This window comes from Anopheles maculipalpis, chromosome 2RL (genome assembly GCF_943734695.1).
Source record: "Anopheles maculipalpis chromosome 2RL, idAnoMacuDA_375_x, whole genome shotgun sequence".
Classification (NCBI taxonomy): domain Eukaryota; kingdom Metazoa; phylum Arthropoda; class Insecta; order Diptera; family Culicidae; genus Anopheles; species Anopheles maculipalpis.
The window spans coordinates 78,279,554-78,302,481 of record NC_064871.1 but is presented as its reverse complement, the minus strand read 5'-3'; the positions used below and the strand labels follow the sequence as shown (position 1 = coordinate 78,302,481).

Sequence of the window (22,928 nt, the reverse complement as noted above, 5' to 3'; positions counted from 1 at the left end):
GTGTAGATGTGTTATGAAGACAAAGATTCATTTCCTTATATTATAAAGAAAGTAAAGAAGGTTATTTTCTTAAGGATTGAAGTGCTTTATACATAAACAAAGACAAATTTAGTATAAGAATATAAAAAATTAGAAGTTCCTCCGTATCCGGTTCATTCCACAAGAAATTCATTCACTCACTCGGCCGTTCACGCACACCGTAAAACTCTCCAAAGTTCATGAAACATTCATTCGAGCGCCCCGTGGTGTTCATTCGAGTTTCAAGGCTTTTCAATCCCCCTAAAAAAACCGCTCCATTGTCTCTTGCTCTCTCTCTCTCTCTCAACCCTCCACGCGCGTGTTTGTATGAGCGAGAGTGAGAAGCAGTGAGTCGACGATCACACTCACCCTTCCCGCTCACACTCACCGCAAATCGCTTCGGATCGTCGTCGTGCGCGCGGCGACGGGTCGTTGACTCTTATTTCGGTCACGCAGGTCGTTCACTTGTTTTACAATTCATGCGAACCACACACAAAGCAAATGGCAGCAGCGCGACAGCAATGGCAGAGCAGACAGCGAACCTCCTCCCCATTTCCCGCTTCTCCTGTTCCTGTGAGAGGGGTGGGTGGTGGTGGATTTGCGCTCTTTATTCCAACGAGAGCGGGAGAGGATGGTGGTTGTCTTCCCACCCAAAACCCCTGCTTACTTTCCTCCCTCTCGATTGGTTGTAAATTAGGTTGCATGGTCGTTGTCCTCGGGCGCGCATAGGTCTCGTACGCGCCCGACGGCCCACGGCCCATTCTTCTCACTCCCGGACGACAATCTGGAGCACAGTGCTCTGCTTCTGGTGTCCTCCGAAGGGTGTTTTTATGTGTGGAGGGGGAGAGGGGACAGATAATGAGACATGGCGAGCGTTTTGAGGGTGGTAATGCTTGAGCAATCGTCATCGTTGTCGCGTATGCCCTGTGAGCTGTGCAGCTATGTGAAGGCGAAGTGCGAGTAAGCAGGATGGCAAACGACAGAGCGCTTATGAGTCAATGCAAAATCCTCAACCAGCAGCTCCTCTACGTAGTACCAGTGTTGGGTAGTTTTTTTTTTTTTTGCAGACTCAGTAGAAGTGGAAAGAAAAGGAAGCAAATCATGACCCATTTCGATCGAGTCCACACACACACGTTAAGGGTTTGCGCCTTTTTTCTTTGCAAACATAAGCAAATAGTGGCTATTTAAAAACATGTTTACGCATCGCTTTGTTCGTGTGACTAATCAGAGCGGGTTGGTTTTTACTTTTGTAGGTTATTATTATTGACAAATAAAATTTTTATAAAGCTTTCGAATTATAAGAGTCCTTGAAAAGAACCCAGAAAATTTTCTCTCATCTCTCCTTCATTACTTAAGCTTATCAAACCCATCAAAAGTAATGCAAGGAAGTAGTTCACTTGAATACAAAATGTCTCCCAAGTCCGTCTTCCCTACCGTCCTCTTACACCGGGTTTGGGAAGGTAACCGAAGACACGATTTCACTTTCCCTTTTTTTTCTCGCGATCGTCACCTCACCCGCCCTTCCTTCCAGCAGTGAGGGGGGGGGGGAGGGGAGGGGGGGTTAGGAAAGCCCAACCGTGCGTGCAAAAGTGCTTCGTCTTCACGCAGAAAGCAGGAAGTGAAACTTTTTCGTTCAACAAACGATGATCGCGCGCTGCACGTAGAAAAGAGAACGATCTCTCGGGCTCGGCTGCTGCTGCTCTTTTCACGCGTGCTGGCGTGTTGATGAGGGAAATACTTTCACTTGCAACGGGGGTCCCGCAGAGTGGCCGATGGGTCGTTACATTACCCCTAAACTCTGCAGTACAAACAGTCATAAATTTCGCTTTTTTATTTGCTGCCTTGAGAAACATTTATGTGATGTTTTATGGCAGTGTTTATGATTTTTTCGTTGTATGTTTGATGATTGTAAATGATTGCTTTTTATTGCAACTTTTATTAAAATATAGTCATTTTACAATGGCTTCCGGTGACTTTTCTTTTGAAAGTGAAATGTGGTCGAATAAAGCGGTGTTTTATTAAAATATATTTATGTTTGCGAATCAAGTCTGAACACAAAATGCACAAACAATTTATTCAAGTATTTGGTTTTGCTTCTTTATCTAATAATTATTAGAAATTTTCTGTTACATATATTGAAACATATATGTTTTTAAATCATTTTGCGTGTGTTAATAAAAGTGCTAATTGTATGTTTAACGTCGATTTGCATCTTTGCCGAACGAAACGGAAAGTCCCTGGGAAACGTAACGCAGTTTTGATTTATCATCTCACCACCATTCATGCTAATAGACCCCCCGCGCTCCCCCCCCCTCCTTAACGCCGGGACCGGACCGGACCGACAGCACAGAGCGCGCAGAAGTAGGTCATTTTACGATTTGTAACCGGGTGTGTGTGCCCAGCCAGCCAGTCAGTCCGGTCAATGAACTTGCCTTCGCTGATGATTTGCTCACCGAAGAAACCTTTTTTGGCGTTCGCTAAACGTTTCTCCCGTGAGCAAACCCTATTCTCGAGAGACAGAGCCGAGTTTCCGAGACCCGGGAGGGGTTTTTTTTGTTGCTGCTAGAGTTAAACCCCGAGTGAGGTCTGGGCCCCACACACACGCCCAGAAAAACGATGAGAAAATTTTGATGTAAAATGCAAAGTTTTGTCATGCCTACATTTAGGGGTAAAAAATCGTTTTGAATTTATTACTTCTTGTAGTAAGCTTTACTGTAAATGACTCCTGCCGGTAATGACCAGGATTGGTTGGGGTTTTCGGAAGAGAAAAGGGGTAAAAAGCCTGCGCATGTCATTAAGGACATTTGTGTGTTCGTGTATGGCAAAAGCTCATTAGTGACACTTCCCGATTCGATTAATACATATTTTATGCGAACGTAAAAATACTGAAACTGTTTACTCTCATTAGGCAATCGTCGTAATTCAATCAAACACAGTTGCAACCAGGAAACGGCTTTTCCCTTACCCTTCTCGAAGCTCGGAAAATCTCGGCCAAAGAACACCTTCGAGGTCGATAACATCAGCACTATCGGAAGAAGTCACTGACCCGCTGGGGAGGACTGGACTTCACCTAACGTGTTACACACGCAAGGAAAGCATGGGCAAAAGAAAACGTTATTAGAAATGTCGTTGAACTCTCGCACCTAGAACGACTCCCACTCACGAACCTCTCACGAACTGATGGGGGAGGGGTTGGTCGATGAACTGTTAACGGGGGTTCTCTGGATCGTGTTCTAAACCAGGTGGTCCAGGTGTGGTGGCGGCAGCCAGCATAAAACATTGGCCGCGCCACAAGCATGTGACAAAGCGAGGTGGAAAAAAGGCGACTGCCGGGATGTAAGAAAGAGATAGAGATTTGTTTTTGATTTTTTAATGATTATTTTACAAAACAAAAATTTTATAAGTGAGGTAATTCATTTATTTTCTTTTTATTAAAACATAATTTGCTCGGTACGCATTTTAAGCGCTCGCTGTGTGAAAGCGCGACAGAACAGAGACGCCCTCTACACGGTAGCTTTCGGCACTAGTAAAGCGCCGAGCTTTGAGTGATCCGTTCGCTCGGTGAGCGCTCACTCTCTCACTTTCAGCGCATGGTTACTCACGCGCGGGTAGAGTGGTTTCAATTTAATAATTGAAAAGAACAGCGCGCACAGAATCGAACGAATGATAGAGATAGAGCTGGTAGCGAGAGGGTGAATCAAGGTTATCACGAGTCAAGGACACCGGACAGGCGGTACCACTTGTGTGTATCCAAATGGCCGCGTTCTTGGGGCGGAATTGGGGATGATGAGCGATGAGATGGAAGACGATTTCACAGATCTTCTGATGCAATATTAGAGGACGTTTTGTGGAAAACAGGAAGCAAAGTGCTCAGTAAAAGCTAAGCAGATAAGGATAAGATACATTGTAATTGTCCCATTACCCCATTACATTACAATGGTGGCGTAATTCAGTTCTTCCAATTTTCCCAACCTCTCCAATTCGGTCAGCTTCGGTGGATAAAATTAGCACAAAGAACACCCTGCCACCAGCCCGCTCCGACTGGCTGGTGCAAGGTGCGACCTTCACCGTGCCTCCACATCACATCCGCAAGGACAAACCTGTGTGTAAGCCTAAAATAGGAACGAAGACGAAGGCGAAAAAGGAAATATCATCCACATCCATTAAAAACGCAACACCTTCTCGGTGTTTTGCTGCTGGAAGCCTGGGTTATTCCTCTCCCCATTTTACCTGTAATACCACCCACCACCATTTCAAGGTCGTTTACCAATAACAACGTCAATAAGGCAAGCTCTCGGGCAGGCTAAGCGGGAAAACCTTTTTTTTTGTGCCTTCAAATCGCATTTTCCGTTCCTGGTAACACAGGAGCGGACATGTAACGTGCCTCGTGCCATGACCTTGTGGAGCGTGGGGGTGGTGGAAGGTGGTGGTTTTCCACGAAGTATAGGCGCGCAATTTTCCAATCTAATTTACGATGCCACTGCCACAAACAAACACACACACACACAGCACAGCACGGGAATCAACTGCCTGTTGTAACGTTGTTTGCTTTTGCCAAGGATGCGACAAACAATAGGCGAAAAAGAGAGAGTGAGGGATAGTGTTTCGGAGAGAGAGAGAGAGAGAGAGAGTGAGAGAGGAGAAAAGGGGTTCCTGAAAATACGTATAGTTTTCCCATTAGTTTATCCGGTTTGGTCCCTGTTTTTTTTTTTTTGTGAGCGAGGAGGGAAAAGGAAATCTGACCGTGAAATGGCAACATCGGGAAGAGAAAGAGAGAGAGGGGGGAAGGGTCATGGACGTGTGTGTAAAAATAAATTGTCCACCCCAACACCCTTCCCCACACACACACACTTTAGGAGAAGATTTTGTAACCTATCCTCTTCTTACCGTTTGTTTCTCTCTCTGTCTTGGGCCGTTGACGTGTGCGATAAAATGCTGCTTCTGCGCGCACCGTATCATCCCACTCTTCCCACTGCCACCCACCTTACGAAGAGGAGAGAGAGGAGGAGGAGGAGTATATCTAAGCTCCCATTAGGTACAATGTTTGGCTCGACATTCAATTCGGATAAGTTCAAGGCCACAGTGTGTGCCGCGCGACACATTAGCTGTTACGGATGTGCGCGCGCGCGCCCCCGTGTGTGTATTGGTGCGGGATGAGTTCCTTCCGGCAAAAAAAAAAAAACGCTTAGATTCCCGGCTGGAAGCTCCAGGAACAAAATGTGTCAGGAATAATTAAATCAAACACACAAAACACACACACACAAAGGGCGCTCATTTACATCCAATTGCTTTGATAAATCTGATATGATCAACTGAGTGATCAAATGGGTGGCTTTTTGGGGCGGCGCGCACGTGGAAGGAGATATGGAGGTCAAGTAGCGCCTAGTGGCCGAACTCCGCGGTGCGGAAGCTCGCCCCCGGTCTCCTCCATCATCATTGTCATCATCATTAGCTCGATAAAAAACCTTCGACGCTTCAACGGCGCATTTGTACTTGTGTGTGTGTGTGTGTGGGTGACATTGATAAAACCCGCTCGCCGCCACATGCGGCTTCCCGGTTGAACGTGCTCGCACGCTCGATCACTCAACCCAAATTCGCTCACGAGTGTCTCGTCTCACCGGGCAGGGACTCACTCACGTCGATGGAGGCGCCCCCAAACCAAACAAACTAGTGCGGGCCGCCCGCCAGTGAGCGACGAGACGTTGAACCGGGCTGCTGCGAAAAAGGAGAGCAAAAGCGCGTACCTCGCGCGCGTCTCCCTGTGTGTGTGTGCGTGTACGTGTGCCCGTGCGGTGTTGCGTTTTTGGCTGCCCTTGCGAAGCGTGCTAGATGCCAAAAGAAAAACCGTCATTTTGCTACCATTTTAAGCTCTCGGTGTGTGTGTGTGTGTGTGTGGTGAAAAATCTGTTTTCCAACGGTTTCAAAGGAAAAAAAGCGTCGCAAAATTGTAGTGAAGGTGCAATATTGGTGTTTTTTTTTCTGTATTAAATTAGAATAAATAGAAGTATTATTACCTTTCCCAACGCGTGCACACAGGTGGTTTAATCAAGTAGTCGCAGAAGCTCAAAGTTTGAGCTCATCTCAAAGTAGCTGTGGAAAACGTGAAAGCTTTGCTCCACAAAGGAGGCATGCAGAAATGTCCGCAACAATGTGACACAGTGTGTGCGTAAAAGAAAAACAAAAATCCAAAGTGCGCATCGCCATATCATACGGCACCAGCAAACATGATCACTGTGGGATGGATGATGAGTTGGCCTTTTGAATGGGTTTGGCAAGGCGAAGGTCATCACATCCTCGCTCCGTGCGCACGTCTTCCAGTCGGTGTTTTGTGTGGCTCTCTGTGTACCTAAGTGTCTGTCTGTGTGTGTGTGTGTGTGTCTGTGTCGGCCAAGGACCGACATTCCAACAAAAACGCGCATAAAGAAAAGAGAGGCGCAAAGGTACCAACATAACCGTGCTCGCTATTCCTTTCTGGCTTTAAATGATACCGCCAGGATAAGGAGTGGGTTGTAAATGTCCTTTTTTTTTTACACTACACTACACTCGCACACACTACTTCTCTCGGGTTTGCTGCTCTCTATTTCTCTATGCAGAGCAATCGAAGGAAGCAAAAAAGCAAACACAAGCCGCCACACACGAAAATAAACCGATAAAACACGCCACCTCTCTCTCGCGCGCGCGTGTGTGTGTGTGTATGTGTGACGGAGCAAAGGAACCCACCAGACCCAAGAGGTACAAGTTCGAGGTCATTCGCCATTCGACGACGGTGACGACGGTTCACACATTCAAGAAGACAACTCGACCATTATAAGGGAGTGCGCTTTTGACCGTGACCGTACGCGAATTGGGCAATGGGAGGGAAGGGGGCCCCGTTTGCCTGTACTTCCCAATGTCACCGGTACGTGTCACCGGTTGTGCAGCAATTGATTTAATCGTTAGCTTACCAAAAATTAGTGTGCGTGCGTGTATAGCAGTGACACACGTTGGGAAAGTGTAAGAAGTTTAAAAAAGTGCTGAAAAAAAAGCTCTAACCAGTGTTCCATATTTTCTCAGGGCCAGAAAATCTTATCAATTAAAAAAAAAAAAAAAAGAATGCATTCCTAAGCAGAAACAAGTGCCGAAAAGATACAGCCGTGTGATGGAAAAGCCGCCAAACCAAAATGAAAGCCGAAAAAACGTGAAAGAAAGTGAAGCGATTCGGCGTGCAAGATAAGAAAGAAGAAAAAAAAACGAGCAAAGCAAGCGGTGTAAAACAGAAGTGTCAAATAGCAAAGCGAGAAAAAGAGATAGAGCGAGAGAGAGAGAGGAGAAGAAGGAAAGGAAAACAACAAGCAAACAGTGCCAGAAGTGAATTCTAGAGTGAAAGTGGGCAAAACGGTACCAAAAAAGAAAAAAAAATATCAAAAGTGCAAATTAGGAGCAGAAAAAGCAACCAAAAAAAGATATATAATTTGATACTAAACTACAGCAGCAAACATCATTAAGCAAACATGGCCGAAGAGTTACCAATACTGAAGGGCATCCTGAAGGGAGTTGTCTCCTATCACAATGCACGTAGGTGTTCTCTTATACCAAATTCCAGTCCCGACAGTGGTAGTCGACCGCCTTGGGAGCTCGCTTCATATGCGCAATTTTCTCCATTTTATTTTTTGTTGTCTCTTTGCGTCTTATTTACTTTAAATGATATTACATTGATTAGTGCGTCACTTGCGAAAGAGAGCACCCATTTTTCTTCTGTTGGACAAAATATGCTCTCTTGAACCTAGCCTAGGGGCGGGGGGGGGGGGGGAGCTTCGTGGAGATGTCAGAATTAATGTGATCTTTGACCTTGATTCCACTCCGAACTCCAGGTCTTTTGTTGGTAGAGTTTTGACGTTTTTTTTTTTTATTTTGTTTGTGTTGGGGTGGGCTTTTATGGAGTGTTCGCTTTCACAAATGATTCTCTCACTCTCTTTCTCTCTCTCTCTCCCTCTCTCTTGTTCTAACATCCTCAAATAAGCTCGAAGGATGGCGAATAAGGGATGAACTGTGCAAGCGAGAGGGAACAATTGCGTGCGTGTGTTGTGACCTTTAAAAATGGCTTCACTCACCCATGGAGCCATGACTTTGTCACGGAAATAACCTTACCGGGAACGTATTTCCATTCATTTTTTTTTGTGTGTGTGTTTGATTTTGGCGAAAGCGCACAAAGTGAGAGAAAGTACGCAGCTCGCGAGAGAACGAGTGCAAACGATAGTAGTATTGGCTTTCTAAAGAGCTTTCTCTTTCCTCACCGATTTCAGCCGCCCGCGCTCTCCACTACCCCCCGGTTCTGCCGGTACAGATGGGTGGAGGAGAAGCCACCCAAGCGCGTGACACAGGGCAACTCACACAACGGAGCAAGGGGGTATTCCGATTGTCACTCATTTAGGGTCAAGGGCACGAGTGCGCACAAAATGGGAAAATTGAAAATGGGGAAGCCACAAATTAGCCGGAAAGAGAGGTGATTCCGCTCGCTCCACTCCATGAAAGTGGTCGGTTCTGGAGTGGAGAAAAAAAAACCTGAGCAGCAGAAAGAAAGTAGCAGTCGAGCGCGGCAAATGTATGCAAACGCAAAAGGTCACCAGAGGTTAATAGAGCAAATAGCACATTCCCGAGAGAGTGACGGAGAGTGTGCCCTTTTTACCATACACAAACGCTTCATTAAAATGGTGAAATTCAATGCAAGAAAACACCCAAATAGCGACAACCATCTGCGTATCTGAGCTCAATAAGCGCGCGTGCTGGCTGTTCAACTTTCACCTTCACTTTCGGACTGTTTTTTTCTTCTTTCTTTTGTGCTCCCTTTTTGGCTTTGCTGCCACCCACACCATCGGAACATCCAATGTGAGGGGTGAAAGGAGGGCGAAAGGGTGGGAAGAATAGTTCGTTTGTCATGTAAAATGTAAAGCTATAAAATGGCGTTCAAATATATGGGAGAATACGTGTTTCTCAATTTTTGGTAATGTATCACGCTTCGTTTTAATGTGATCAAGTAATTTTTTAACCCAATTCTTGTGTTCTAGTTGCTTTCTGGGGGTGACATTACCACTTATACAACTCAAACTTCGCCTTACTAAATTATAAACTTCACTTCTGCTACATATTTTTTTCAAATTTTTTTTATTCGTGAAATTGGATAAATTCGCCTATAAAACCGCAACCAGACTAGCATACCATTTCATTTTTTACACAATTCTCGCGTAAGCTAATAAGGTCCACCAAGCATCTTTTTTTATTTTCATTTTTATTTTTCTCACCCATTTCTTTATCTCTTTTTAACCTCTTCCCCTCTTCGTGCCCAATGATACGGTGTCAGGAAAGTAACACACTTTTCCTTTTTATTTTCCTTCCCCATGTTGTTGTTCGGACTTCGCACAGCTCAATCGGATTTTTCATTCCTCCCCCTTCGCCTGTTTGCGCGCTGTGCCTCCTTTACTTTTGCTCGTCGCGATCGCGATTCGAAAGAAAGCGCCTACAGAGCGAACACCGGCGAGAGAGAGAGAGATACATAGAGAGCCTTTCTTTTGTGAGCTTTCTTCTGAGGCGCCTTGGTGCGGTTATTGCTGCTGCTGCTGCTGCTGGAAGCGCGTGTGCCGGTTTTCTTTTACGATCTCCGCGTGCTGGAGGCTCCACTTCAAAACTCTCCACCGCGAGCGTCGGTGCCGTTGTGTTGCTGCTGCATTGTTTTAACGAAAACATACACCACCCCACGGCCACCCGGTCCCGCATCATACATCGGTTCACTTTTCACTTTTCTTTTCTCCGCACCGTGTTGTGTGCGGCGACGCCAGATGGGAACAGAATTGGCCACGATTTTCACCTACTTTTTCTTTAGAGACGTGGTTGCCTTTCTCCCGCCACCGATCAGCTGGTGGTGGTGGCTGGGTTTCGGCAGCTGTCGGCTGTTGTGTTGGGTCTGTTTTCTCCAACAACTAACGAGCCCCATCATCAGGCAGCAGCAGCAGACGATGATGTGCATCATGGTGATCAACCGTCTGGCAGTTTTGAATTTCTTTCAATTTTTAAAAACAGAAAGTGAAGACCAAAGACTTAAGAGTCACAGGCAGTAGCTGCCTGTGCAATAAAAAGTATTAAACTTATCAGATAAAAGCCCCTAAAAATAGTCTGCCCTGGACAAATATATTTATTTATTTAAGAAATTCAGAAAAGATGTCACTTTTGCAAAACCATCCCTTCTCGTATGTGTATGTGAATTGGAGAAAGGATGATCGGGGTCATTCAACCACTGGTCTGTGTACACGACGGGGCTACATGCCATTTAAACCGGGCGGTGTTCTCCTCCTTTTACCACCTTCTTCTCGATCACCCAGCTAGAAATGTAGCACACGCATAAAAAAAAACCGGAAAAAAGATCATATGATCACACGCCAGCAGCGAATTCAGGCCCCCGTTCCGTTGTGGGGAAAAAAAGTGAGAGTAGGAGGTGGCCGCGGATTTAAAGTAGGTTAGCTTTTTCGGAAAGTGAGAGTGACACCAGCAGCAAACCCCCACGCTGAAGAATTCTCCTGCGGCCTCAATAAGCTAACTAAAAAAGGTGGGTCACAAACCCAGACAGACTCTCGAGACTCGACTCCGGAGCTGACCGGAAGTGGGGTTGCTAGTTAGAAGATCGCTGAAATATATCGACCGATTTCGACCTTTCTACGGAAAAAGCGGTTGCTTTTTGTAGCTCTCGTTTTTTGAGGTCAACTTCGAGTGAGCGAGAAATCGTGGGTGACGGATATACAAGACGGCTGGAGCTGGAGGCACGGTGGCTCCACCATGACGATGCGGAACTCTACAGCTTACGGTGCGGGCGCGTGCGCCCCACACAATGGAACAACAGACACTCTGACCTCCCTTCTATATCGAACCGATCGGATCGTATTTCGCGCGCCGAGCGTACGTTTTCCATGGTCATCATCGATCATTTACGTGTTCGTGTGGTGGTTAGTGGTGGTGGTGCGATAGACCGATCATAACTATCGGTAAATTTTAACCTTCCAACAGACACCTCGTGTCTCAGCAGCAACAAATAAGTCATGGTTTGTGCTGCGAAGGACGTCTTCCGCAGTTTTGATGCACCTGCCCCGAGACAAGACCACCGTCTGGTAACCTTTAACTGGTAATAAGAAGAAAAATAGGACGGGAAAAGAGGTCAGGGACGTTCAATGTAACATTTTTGGGACAAACTTCTTCGATCCGGATACGCTTCGGAAACGGAAGTAGCGATCGTTCCTCGACTTGCACGTGGAGCAAATGGAGCAAGGTAGTTCGTTTGTGGCGGGGTTTATTTCATTCCGTTCTGCATGGCAGGGCACCCATGGTCAACCATGGTTTGCTATAGCCAACACGAGGAAACGGAAACCAGCATCGAGAAAAAATGCTTCCCTTCAAACTCACCCAAAACTCTATCATAATCTCTATATTTTAAAACTAATATTGTGTTTCTTCTCCCTCTCTCTCTCTCTCATCCTCCCCCCAAACAGCGGTCAGGTTTGGGCGTGTACCGAAGCGGGAAAAGGCCCGCATACTGGCCGCGATGCAGCAGAGCACACAGAATCGGGGCAACCAGCGGGCCCTGGCCAGCGAGCTAGACGATCAGCCCCGTCTGCTGGCGAGCGTACTGCAGGCGCACATCGAAACGTGCGAGTTTACGCGGGAAAAGGTCGCCGCCATGCGTCAGCGGGCCCGCGACTGCCCGAGCTACTCGATGCCGACTTTGGTAAGTAGTTTTTGCCGTCCAGGCAAAATGTTTTTTTTTTTTTGAGGTTAGAATTCTCTATTCGTTCTCAAAGCTCTTCCTCCCCCCAAAAAAAAATCGCACACACACACACAAAACGAGGAACCTTTCTCAAGGTCAACGGCATTTGATGAGATCCCGCAAAGGAAAATGGTGGCACTCACAAGCAACACCCCTACCTCTCACCCCTCTCAGAACACTCACAGCGATTTGTCATTTCGAAAATAAACATCGCTCTCTCTCTCTCTCTCTCTCTCTGTCTCGCTTTATCGTGACCGGTTGTGGTGGTTCTCATCATCACGTCATACGCAAGGGGGGGGGGGGGGGGGGGGGTTGTTGCAAACGATAACAGAAATCCCCACCCCAGCAAAGTAGCAGGGGCAGGGTGGAATGTTCGGGCGGGGAGGGATGGGATGAGCGGACAGAGCAGACTGCTGCGCGATAACCTTGAAATTGTGTTTCGCTAATTTAATCGCTTGCTCGTGTGGCTTCAAAGTCTGTGTGTGTGTGTGTTCGCGTGGTGTGAGATATGTGGCGTACCTCCCGAGAACGATCGACTTCCGTTGTGTTGTTTATATTGCCTCCACGCCCCCCTCCCCGATTCACCCTCCCCTCCATTGGGAGTAGAATGAAGGCGGTGAAATGAGTGGCAAATCTTGTTGCTTTGATCGCAAATAGAAACCCCCCCCCCCTCCTCTCCTCCTCACCGATCGAACTTTTCCGAGAAATGCCATTTGCCCAGGGGGTTTTCGCGCAAGTATTATCGTGCTGGAAATGGTGGAACGTGGCGGATATGCCCCTCCAATCAACCCGGGAATGACCGATAAGCGTGTTGGTTTGGTGGTGCGTGACGCACACACTCAGCAGCGTTTGGAGGTTACCGAACGGGAATCGGCCGGCGAGTGTGTGCATGATGTGCACGAAAATGCGGAAATAGAATTAATTTTTGAGAGCGAGTCAGCGCCAGTTCCCGGTTACGGGGTGTAACTCACTCGGTTCAATGTCGTCGGTGGCCATGCGTCTCCATCTTGTCCGCTACCTCGTGAGTGTGTGTGCGCACAATCGTTGCCATGTGGAGAGTATTAAGGTGTGTGAGTGTGTGTGAGGAGGGAGAGGCGAGTAGAGAGGGGAGTCGTTTGTCGCGCAAATAGTCCGCTAGACACACGGCTACAAAGCACGGTAACGGTTCTGTTGCTGTCCTTGAAAATTGAAGTTCAAATGAGATAGCGCGAGAGCGGCGGAAAGAGAGACGGGCACGTCAGGCACCGTTAACAAACAATCATACTGACCGTGTGACGCACACGAGGAAACACAATCGAATCGAGAGAAGAAGAAGAAGAAGAAAAAAGCCCCCAGAAAACGACACGTTACTGCTGCTACTGCTTCTTCCATTTTGCAAAATGGACGTGACAACGTGACCGGTAATGACCGATAAAAGGTTAGACGGTTGCGCGAGATGCCTGCTGAGATTAATTAATCGCATCGTTTCCACAATCTCTACTGCACAGTGGAATGTGCTGACTACACACACACACACAAAGGGCACATAGAACACTCATCCAAAAAAGAACAAAGCAAGCTGTTAAGGCCGGGCTACATTGATCGTACTCGCAAGCGTAATTTTTATATTCACTAGCGCATCTGGCGGCGACCAGCGCAAGCTAGATGTGGGTATAATTTAAGTGCCAAAATTATTCATGCTTGGTGTCTCATCAATTTTCGACCAGGCTGTCTGTATGCCGTAACACGTGCTATTTTTATATTAAATGTATACAAATAGGCCGGTAAATTTTGCTTACAATTTTATAAAAAAAAAAGTTCTACCAAGCAATATGACAAAGCCGTTCCTCATGAATAAAAAAACTCGCTCTATACTAAAAACCGCTACAATACCAAAACGAACAACCAGTTTCACACACTCTGCAATGTAGTTTAAATGATGAAATAGATGGACAAACCCTACAACAAATTATTTAAGCACTTGTGAAACCTACAAACACTACATTTTTCAATAAAATGTTCAGCTCAATTGCGGCCCCGAGCCGAGCCGGCGATTCACAGACAACAGTTCACACACACACACACACACAATTTTCGTTAAAAACAGTTGTACTTACTATTTTTTCATTGCGTCCACTGCTTCCTGCTTGTTCCATGGCTAGAAATACAATATGTATGTTAAATTACCACATATTTTCAAAAAAACATACACGACAAAATATCGAACATACTCACCGAGCTGTTTGTTTACTGGTTTGTGATCAAAATTATAGGCTCCTCGACCCAAAACGCTTTTTGACAGATAAATTATACCAGCCTCTAGCTTCGACCCGCCGCCGCTAGATGGCGTATGCGTTCACAAAAATTACACTCAGGAGTACGATCAATGTAGCCCGGCCTTTAAGTCATCATAGTAGCAGCAGCAGCAGCAGCAGCACCAGAAAGTCAATAACCTATGTGCCCAGTCGTAGCTTCTCCCTGCTTGTTCGGTGACTGATAAAGCTGCTTCTTTTTAGTCGCTTTTTTTTTTTTTTTATTATCAAAAAGCAAACAGAAGCGTCACAGCAGCAGCAGGAGCAGCTACTGGAATGGAGTGTATTGTGTGTCCTCCATTTTGTCAACGTGTCAACGGCTCATCTCCATGGGCACCTCTACCCTCCCTTTTTGTATATATGCTCGCTTATCACATACACCGTGTACGTGACAACTGCGTAGACAAATGCTCTCTCTCTCCTTCTCTAGCTCGCTCTCAAACGCTTGCTATCGCTCCCGAAGCACAATGAGCGAAACCTTGAACCTCCGCACCAGGTTCGTCGACCTTGAGAAGGCGGCTATATACACTGACGAATATATGTATCGAAATTGTTTCGCCATCCAAGTTGCCATGCAAAACTGCCTTGGAGATGCCGCTCGAATGGCGTGGCAAAATTTTGGAGCGTTTGGGCGAAAGATTTTTTTTTAAGCTTGTTCGCTACCCAAGAAGAGACGACATTTGGATGCTGCTTCCGGGGCTAAAAGATGGACGATAAAGTGATCTTCACCTTGAACGTCGCTTGCACGTCTAGACGCGTTTGTGTGCGTGTGTCCAAATGATTTGCATACTTGGGGAGGCCCTGCGAATAGAGTTAAGAAGCTTTGCGAAGGAAGTTAATATAAACGGCACACTCTCCTAATCTCATCTTTCTCTCCTCACTTCTCTTCTCTGCAGGCATGTCCCCTCAACCCAGCGCCGGAGCTACAATCGGAGCAGGAGTTTAGTCAGCGATTCGCACACGTTATCCGGGGTGTGATCGACTTTGCCGGCATGATACCCGGCTTCCAGCTGCTAACGCAGGACGACAAATTTACCCTCCTGAAGGCGGGTCTGTTCGATGCACTGTTCGTGCGATTGATCTGCATGTTTGACACCACAATCAACTCGATCATCTGCCTGAATGGGCAGGTGATGCGGCGCGACACCATCCAGAACGGTGCGAACGCAAGGTTCCTCGTCGACTCGACGTTTAACTTTGCCGAGCGCATGAACTCGATGCATCTGACCGACGCCGAGATCGGACTGTTCTGTGCAATCGTACTGATCACGCCCGATCGACCGGGGCTACGCAACGTCGAGCTGATCGAGCGGATGTACACGAAGCTGAAGGCTTGCCTGCAGACCGTTATCTCCCAGAATCGACCGGATAAGCCAGAGTTCATGCAGGAGCTGTTGCGTACGATGCCCGATCTACGCACGCTCAGCACACTGCACACGGAGAAGCTGGTTGTGTTCCGGACGGAGCACAAGGAACTTTTGAGGCAACAGATGTGGTCGGCCGAGGAAGATCCGGGTGCCGTGCTGGATGCGAAGAGTCCGGCCAGTTGGAGCTGCGACGGTAATCAGGTGGAGGTCGAGATCGCCAAAAGCCCGATGAGTTCCGTGTCGAGCACGGAGTCTACGGAAACGTCCTCCTCCTCTTCTTCGTCCTCCTCCGAGTACCATCACCTGCATCACCACCATCATCATCACCACAACGGTGGCATATCGTCGGCAGCTTCCGCTGCTGCCCCACTGCTCGCCGCTACCCTGTCCGGTGCCTGTCCCATCATACGGCATCGTGCAAGTTCGGGATCGTCGGCGGAGGATGATCTTATCGGTGGTACGGCGCAACATTTGGCCCAGAACGGGCTAACCATTACGCCCGTCATCCGTTCGGTTGGTTCTTCATCGTCGTCGGCCTCGTCCGCTTCAGGCGCCTCGAGTCACCTTCACCACCATCATCACCATCATCACGTGTCGCGGTACCGCAAGCTCGACTCGCCGACCGATTCCGGCATCGAATCTGGCAACGAGAAGCACGACAATCCATCCCCGCAGCAAGCGCAACAGCAGCATCTGCTGCTCCACCCAAAGCCGGCCGCCAGTAGCAGCGTCAGCAGTGATTCCTCGTCCTGCTCCAGCCCCCGCTCATCACTCGAGGATCCCGCCCTGGAAGATAGTAGCAGTAACCAGAGCAAAGCACTCCATCACCCACAGCAATCCCTGGCGCGCCATGCGAGCGTCGAGAACATGCCGGTTCTGAAGCGTGTCCTGCAAGCACCGCCCCTATACGACACCAACAGCCTAATGGACGAGGCGTACAAACCTCACAAGAAGTTCCGCGCCATGCGCCATCGCGAGAGTGAAGCGGAAGCGGCCTCCTCCTCTACCACGTCCGCATCATCCTCACCGGTAGCGGTAACAACCGTGCTTGCATCCTCTTCCTCGCCACGACCGGCGGCGGCCCAGCCCCACCAGCAGCAGCAATCGTCCGTCGTGACGGCGGCAGCTCCATCACCACCGCAGCACCATCAGTCCCAGCTGCACATGCATTTAACCCGACCTCAGACACAGTCCCACCAAAGCACCGGCAGCTTCCTGCAATCGACGTCGGCAAGGTCCAGCCCGCAGCCACCGGTTAACGGGCAGCAGCATCACAGCACCACCTACTCATCGCTCTCGAGCACACACTCCGTGCTGGCCAAGTCACTGATGGAGGAACCGCGCATGACTCCGGAGCAGATGAAGCGCACCGACATCATCCACAACTACATTATGCGTGAGTCGGCCCAGGAGCAGCAGCAGCAGCAGAACTACATCAAGCAGCAGCAGCAGCAGCAGCAACAGCAGGGAGGACTGCTTGTCTGTGGACCGAATGTAGCGAATGGTGTGTTCCAGCGTGCTTCACCTCATCTAACCGTGTCCGCCGTGTCTCCGGCACCGTCCTCCTCCTCCTCATCTTCCTCCTCGAGTCCTGCCTCCGCACCGAACGGAGGATGTCCGTTTGGAGGTGCCCGGTTCCAGCAGGTGATCCACGGTGGTGCAGCGGCCAGTGTCATCACGACAACCGGTCACCGTGCCCAGCAGACACCGTCGCCGGGTAGCCTCACACCACCCGATACCTCCTCCTCGTCGTCCTCCTCGTCGTCGTCGCTTTCGGTCGTGTCCTCACCACCGTCGGCGGCCTCACCCTCCTCTTCCTCGTCGACGAGCATCCGCTACTTCCAGTCACCACACTCCACGATGACCTCACCGGCACCGCCGGCCTCCCCATCGTCGGTAGTGGTCGCACCGCCGCTCACACCTTCACCGCGCCTAATCGAGCTAAAGGTGGACATTGGCAGTAGTGGGGCAGCGGCCTCCACCACCACCACCCTCGATCCGTGCCAGCAACCATTGAACCTGTCGAAGAAATCGCCATCGCCCGCCCCGGTCGGTGTGGTGTCGGTCGTCCAACGGTCAATGGTGCTGCCTACCGCGTCCTCCTCCACATCGCCCGCACCCATCTCACCGGTGGCACCTGCTGCAACGACGGTGGTAGTGGCGACCAGCAGCAGCAGCAGCAGCAGCAGCAGCAGCAGTAGCAGTAGTACTAGTGCCAGTGCCAGCAGCAATCCCACCATTCACAAGATCCTACTCGAGGCGTAAAAGAGAGAGAGAGAGAGAGAGAGTCATACGAAAGTAAACCACAAGAGGCAGACCACAGAGATATATCCGGACGAGAAGGGGAGTCGTCGAGAACCTTACATCTACACATCTGTACAAACTTTTTAATGTGTTAAGGCAACGGAACCGATAGGAGGGAGGAAGAAGAAGAAGAAGAAGAACGGGGAACAACCAAACCCACCCCCCCCCCCCCCCCAGAAAAAAAACTCTCACATACACACACACACATGTACGGAGAGGCAGTTTGTATTATAGTATTTTAGTGTTACGATCTACAAAAGCATAGCAGAAGAGAAAATTATGAAACTACGAAATTGCCGAAGCCAAAAACTATGCGACAACCGATCTGCTGCTGCTGTTGCTGCTGTTACTACACTGCAAGACACACACACACTCGAAAAAGAGCTCTGTGTGTGTGAGTGTGTGTGTGTGTGTGTGTGTGGGGGGGGGAGGCAAAGGGTAGGTGAGGATGGGAGATGGGTGTTGCTCTAATAGATCTCGATTTTTTGTTTTATTGAAGAAGAAGAAGCTTTCCACCGACACCACATTGATCGTATGCGGGGAAAAGTCAGAGACAGGACAGAATCAGGGCTGTGTGTGTGTGTGTGAGTGCCGTGGAAGAAGAAGAAAAAAATGTCTTAACTAAGGCCGGTGTGTACAAAGGATCGGTGTGCAACAGAAGGAGAAAAACAAAAAATCCTAGTGTGATGAGGAAAAAGCAAAAGAGAAGGGGTAAGGAAAATATTAAGGCATAAAAGAGGTTTGTAGCATTACATTATGATTATTATTAGTATGGTAGTGTAGAAATAGTGTTTTACGAAAGGTAACACAGCAACAAAAAACACACGGCAAAGGAAAGGGAATTTAAAATTAACAAAAGGAAGTTTAAAAAATCCACACAAAATGCAGCTGCTGTGTGTGTGTGTGTGTGTGTGCGTGTGTATTAAGAAAACAGCGACATTAAATGCAAATCAAGCAGCCAAACTACAACTAGAAGCTCTGAGAAGCGATTAAAGAAGAAAACAAGCAAACATTCACAAAGTTAATGAAGAGGAGAGAGGGAGTGAGAGAAATACAAACAGTCACACAAACACAAGCAAACAACTCACATGATATATGGGAAAACAAGGTCCTTTCTTTTTCTGTACAGTAGCGCATACCAATCCAGTAGTGGTGGCACAAGAGCAAAAATGTATAAGTTTAAGTAACTACAAACAAAACAAACAAAAAAAAAACAGAACAACACACACACACACAAAAGAAGAAAAATTCAAAAACATGCAAGACACTCACAAAAGCAAAACATAATAAACGCATAAGCACAGCACACAGCTACAAAAAGAAATAAGAAAACAAGAGAAGAAAAAACAAACACACACACACACAGGAACTATTTAGGGAAAAAGGTGGTGTGTGTGTGTGTGTGTGAAAAGAGAAGTAGTAACAGTAATTTATGCGCTTTTTTCAAAGCAATGGAAGGGCGGTTTTTTTTAATAACACACAAGAATTGATGATTTAAAGATGAGAAGAGAGGCAGAAAACGGGAGAGATAAAGAGAAAATCACACTGGAATCCGAATCAGGTAAAAAAAAAAACAGAAAAACAAAAACGGCAGCAAGCAATTGAAATAGTGGACAACGTTACAACGGAGCTAAAAACAAATGTTAACTCTGCAAACTTCTAACTACAAGTACATTATTGAAAAACAACAACAACAAAACAAACACACACACACATACAAACTGAGAGGAGAAAAAACTTGTAAATAGTTCTTCAGGTAGATATATAGTAGTGATGGTGGTGATGAAAATGGAAAGAGAATGCAATACACCGAGGAAAACCCAGGAAGCAAAGCGTAAGAGAGAAACACACACACACAAAAAAAGTCTAAACATATTCACAAAACAAAACAAAACGAAACAACAAACAAACAAAAAAAAGAGATGAGAAAGAGATTAAAGAAGCAAAATAATTATACAAAAACAGAAACTATAATTCCGCAGATTAAAGAAAGAGAAGAAGGGAGGAGAAGGGAAAGCAGAATAGAAAACAAAAAAGATAAAGTTTAACGAAACGTTATAAAAAAAAACAAAGCACGAAAAAAAGCAAAAGCCAGGTTGGTTAAAGTGTTTTGTGTGCGCGTGTGTACGTATAAGCATGTGTGTGTGTGTGTGATAAGGAAGAAGAAGAGAGTAAAATACACTTTAACAAACATAAAACAAAAACGAAACAATGAGATTCACAAAACAGGAAAAGAAAAGTATATGAAACAAAAGGAAAGCAATGAATGGGAGAAAGGAAAACGAGTCACAAAACTACTATTATTATTATTATTATTATTATTATGAGGAAGAATGATTACTATTGCTGCTGCTGCTACTACTACTACCAACGGTACACAGAACAAGACAATGAAACCAGGAACCGCAAACAAGTAAAGAGAGCGAGAGCGAGAGAGAAGTGAGAGATGAGATTGAACTGATTTTGCATTAAGCATTTTCTTCTCTTCTCGAATTCGTTTTCATCTTCCTTTCTTTTCTGTTACTAAGACACAAACACACACACACACACGCACACGCACGTACATATACGTACGAAAAACCATCCTTCGTTTATGGTAGTGGATTGAGAGATCAAGCGAGAAAGAGCGGGAGAGTGAATTTGCCTAGCAATTAGGCAGTGGTTTAGTGCGTATCATTCTGATTAATTATTATATTATTATAATTTTATTCTAATTTTAAATTCCAAACAATCGAGCTCTATATATTAATGGGTGAATGAGTGTGCGCTTGTGCGGAAGGGTGGACGCGTGTATGTAAATAGCACGGAACGGGTGTGTCTGTGTGAACGGTTAGGTTGAATTCAAATTTTAATTTTCTAATTTACTTGTTTCATTTTTTTTTTCCAATTTCACATACACACTTCCCCTCCCTTTGGAGCTAGTTTAATTGTATACTGTTTATTGTTTTGCTTGTTTCTACGCGCTTAGTCTTAGTTTAATCAAATTTACGTTCTTTTTCAAAAAAAGAACACTTCTTTTATGTTTCTTTTTTAATTCTTTTTTCACTTACCACTTCTTAATTCGTTCTATACATATAGTTTTGCAATTTACACAGCAACGTGTTTTATTTAGATGTGTGGATATATATATATATATATATATATATATATATATATATATATGTGTGTGTGTGTGTCCACATTACGTAAATGGTAGTTTATTTATTGAACAAGCTGTTTTTGCTTAACCCTGTTTTGTTTGTTTTATTTTAGCTTCTTCTTTTATATAACTCAATTGTGCTTTTATTATTATGCTCCGTTTCTTTCCATTACTATTTTTTTTTTATACTATCTTTCGTATAGATTTATTTACCTGTTGTGCATACCTGTGTTTGCAAGTCTGTTTTGTTGCTGCTTCGATGCCCTCCCCCCCCTATTCTTTATGCCTTTACGTATTTTCTTTTAATTAGCTCAATTATGTTTGCTCGATTCAACACAACACAAAATGGACAAGTGTAATAGTGTAGCGGTGTAAAAAGAAGAGTAACAAGAAACAAAAAAGTTTTGCTAAGAACGAAAAGAAATCGCACCCACTCCCCCCGTTGTATTGTGTAAGTGAGGTTCAGTCCGTGTTTTTTTTTTGTTTGTTTGTTTTCTTGATTTAATTAATAAATTGTACAACAGTAAGTGAATGGGAGCCCTCAACTAGAGAACCGCTGTGCATGTGTGTAAATACCATTACAAAGAAAACGAAACGAGTAAAAAAAAAAGAGCGCAAAAAAACAACAAAAAGATATGAAAACGAAAAAGGGGCGAAAAACAGCACACACACACACACACACATACAAATACAACACATGGGATTATGAGTGCAGAGAGAGATAGGGAGAGGATATTGAAACACGGAAAAAGAACCATTTCTTATTTTTAATTTTTAAGTAATCCTAGCAACCTAGCAGAAGAAGAAGATGGCTGAGCGAGCAAAAGCAGGAGCGAAAGAGAGATAATGAGTTTCCTTAATTGATTAAAATGTGCGTTTTTTTTTTATTTATACACTATAAGACAATTAAAATAAAAAAACTGATTTTAATACAAACAAAAGAAAATAAAACAAGCAAAAAACCATAAGCATTGAAAAACAAAACACACAGTTTGTAATACGTTTTTTTTTTTTTGTTGTACGGGAAGGGGAAAATTATGAACGCAAAAGCAACAATGGGCAGATGGAAAATGAAAGAAAGCATTGAAAAGAGACAGCAGAAGAAAAGGAAAGAAAACGATGTATTGACCCTGACCTGGTGAATAAGAGGATGAAGCGTACCTAAAACATACTGCTTTGGGTATTTTTTTCCGGATGAAAAGAGAGACACAACTACTATTACTAATGACAGATGGGGAAAATGGCTTTGTGGCTGGTGGTACGATGAGACTGTTACTTTGTAAGGTTCTTTCAGCATTAAAGGTGCGAGCATCTAATTTTTGAATTTTGGAACTGTGTGTGAGCAGAGCGAAGAGCAAAATACAATCCAAAAACGAGATAGAACGAGAGAAAATAATCAAAGAAAAGGTGTAAAGCTAAGAAATCAGGCACTACTACAAGATTGTAATAAAAAATAAGGCCATTTTGAAGAAAGGAACAAAAAAAATGATAAAAAAAAGAAAGAAAAACAAGCAACATTCTGTATAAAGCAACACTAACAAACAAACATACTCACACATACAAAACACTGAATGGCAAATGTTACTACGTGAAAGGACCTGCACTAAATGAACGATAATTGATAATAATGAAACGAACGAATTAAAAACCAAAAAAAAAAAACAGAAATATTAATCTGCAATAACAGAACTCACAAAAACAACACACAAACAAACCGGCATGGAACAAATCATTTTCACCTGAACGAGCAACACTGTGAAGCAAAATAAAAAAAGGATCCGTTTAGCAAGGAAAAAACCAGAAGAAGAAAAACACATAAGAAAACATATATAAGGTAAGAAAAAAAAGGGGAAAACAGAGATGATTTACTGAAACAAAAACTGCAAAAAGAAAACTATACTTTTGAAAAAGAGTTAAGATGGAGAAGAAGAAGCAGCAAAAAAAGACGAAAACCAAACCAACGCTACTTGATAGGAAATGTGGAAATGAAAATAAAGTATTAAAAATATTGCTTCATTGTTGCA

The 22,928-nt window shown here is 45.5% G+C and overlaps 2 protein-coding genes across 3 annotated transcripts in view; one reads left to right on the top strand and one right to left on the bottom strand.

The window, feature by feature from the left end:
• Nucleotides 1-17,868, top strand: part of LOC126567771 (ecdysone-induced protein 75B, isoforms C/D-like) — an 83,602-nt gene extending 65,734 nt beyond the window's left edge. For both annotated transcript variants that reach the window (XM_050224056.1, XM_050224057.1), the window contains 2 exons: nucleotides 11,529-11,764; nucleotides 14,991-17,868. In XM_050224056.1, the coding sequence (XP_050080013.1) occupies nucleotides 11,529-11,764; nucleotides 14,991-17,726 (2,972 nt within the window). In that variant the 3' untranslated portion in view covers nucleotides 17,727-17,868. The remainder of the gene's footprint in view (nucleotides 1-11,528; nucleotides 11,765-14,990) is intronic.
• LOC126568579 (histone H3.3A-like) overlaps nucleotides 1-22,928 on the bottom strand; it is a 537,920-nt gene that overhangs the window by 455,605 nt on the left and 59,387 nt on the right. The window lies entirely within an intron of this gene.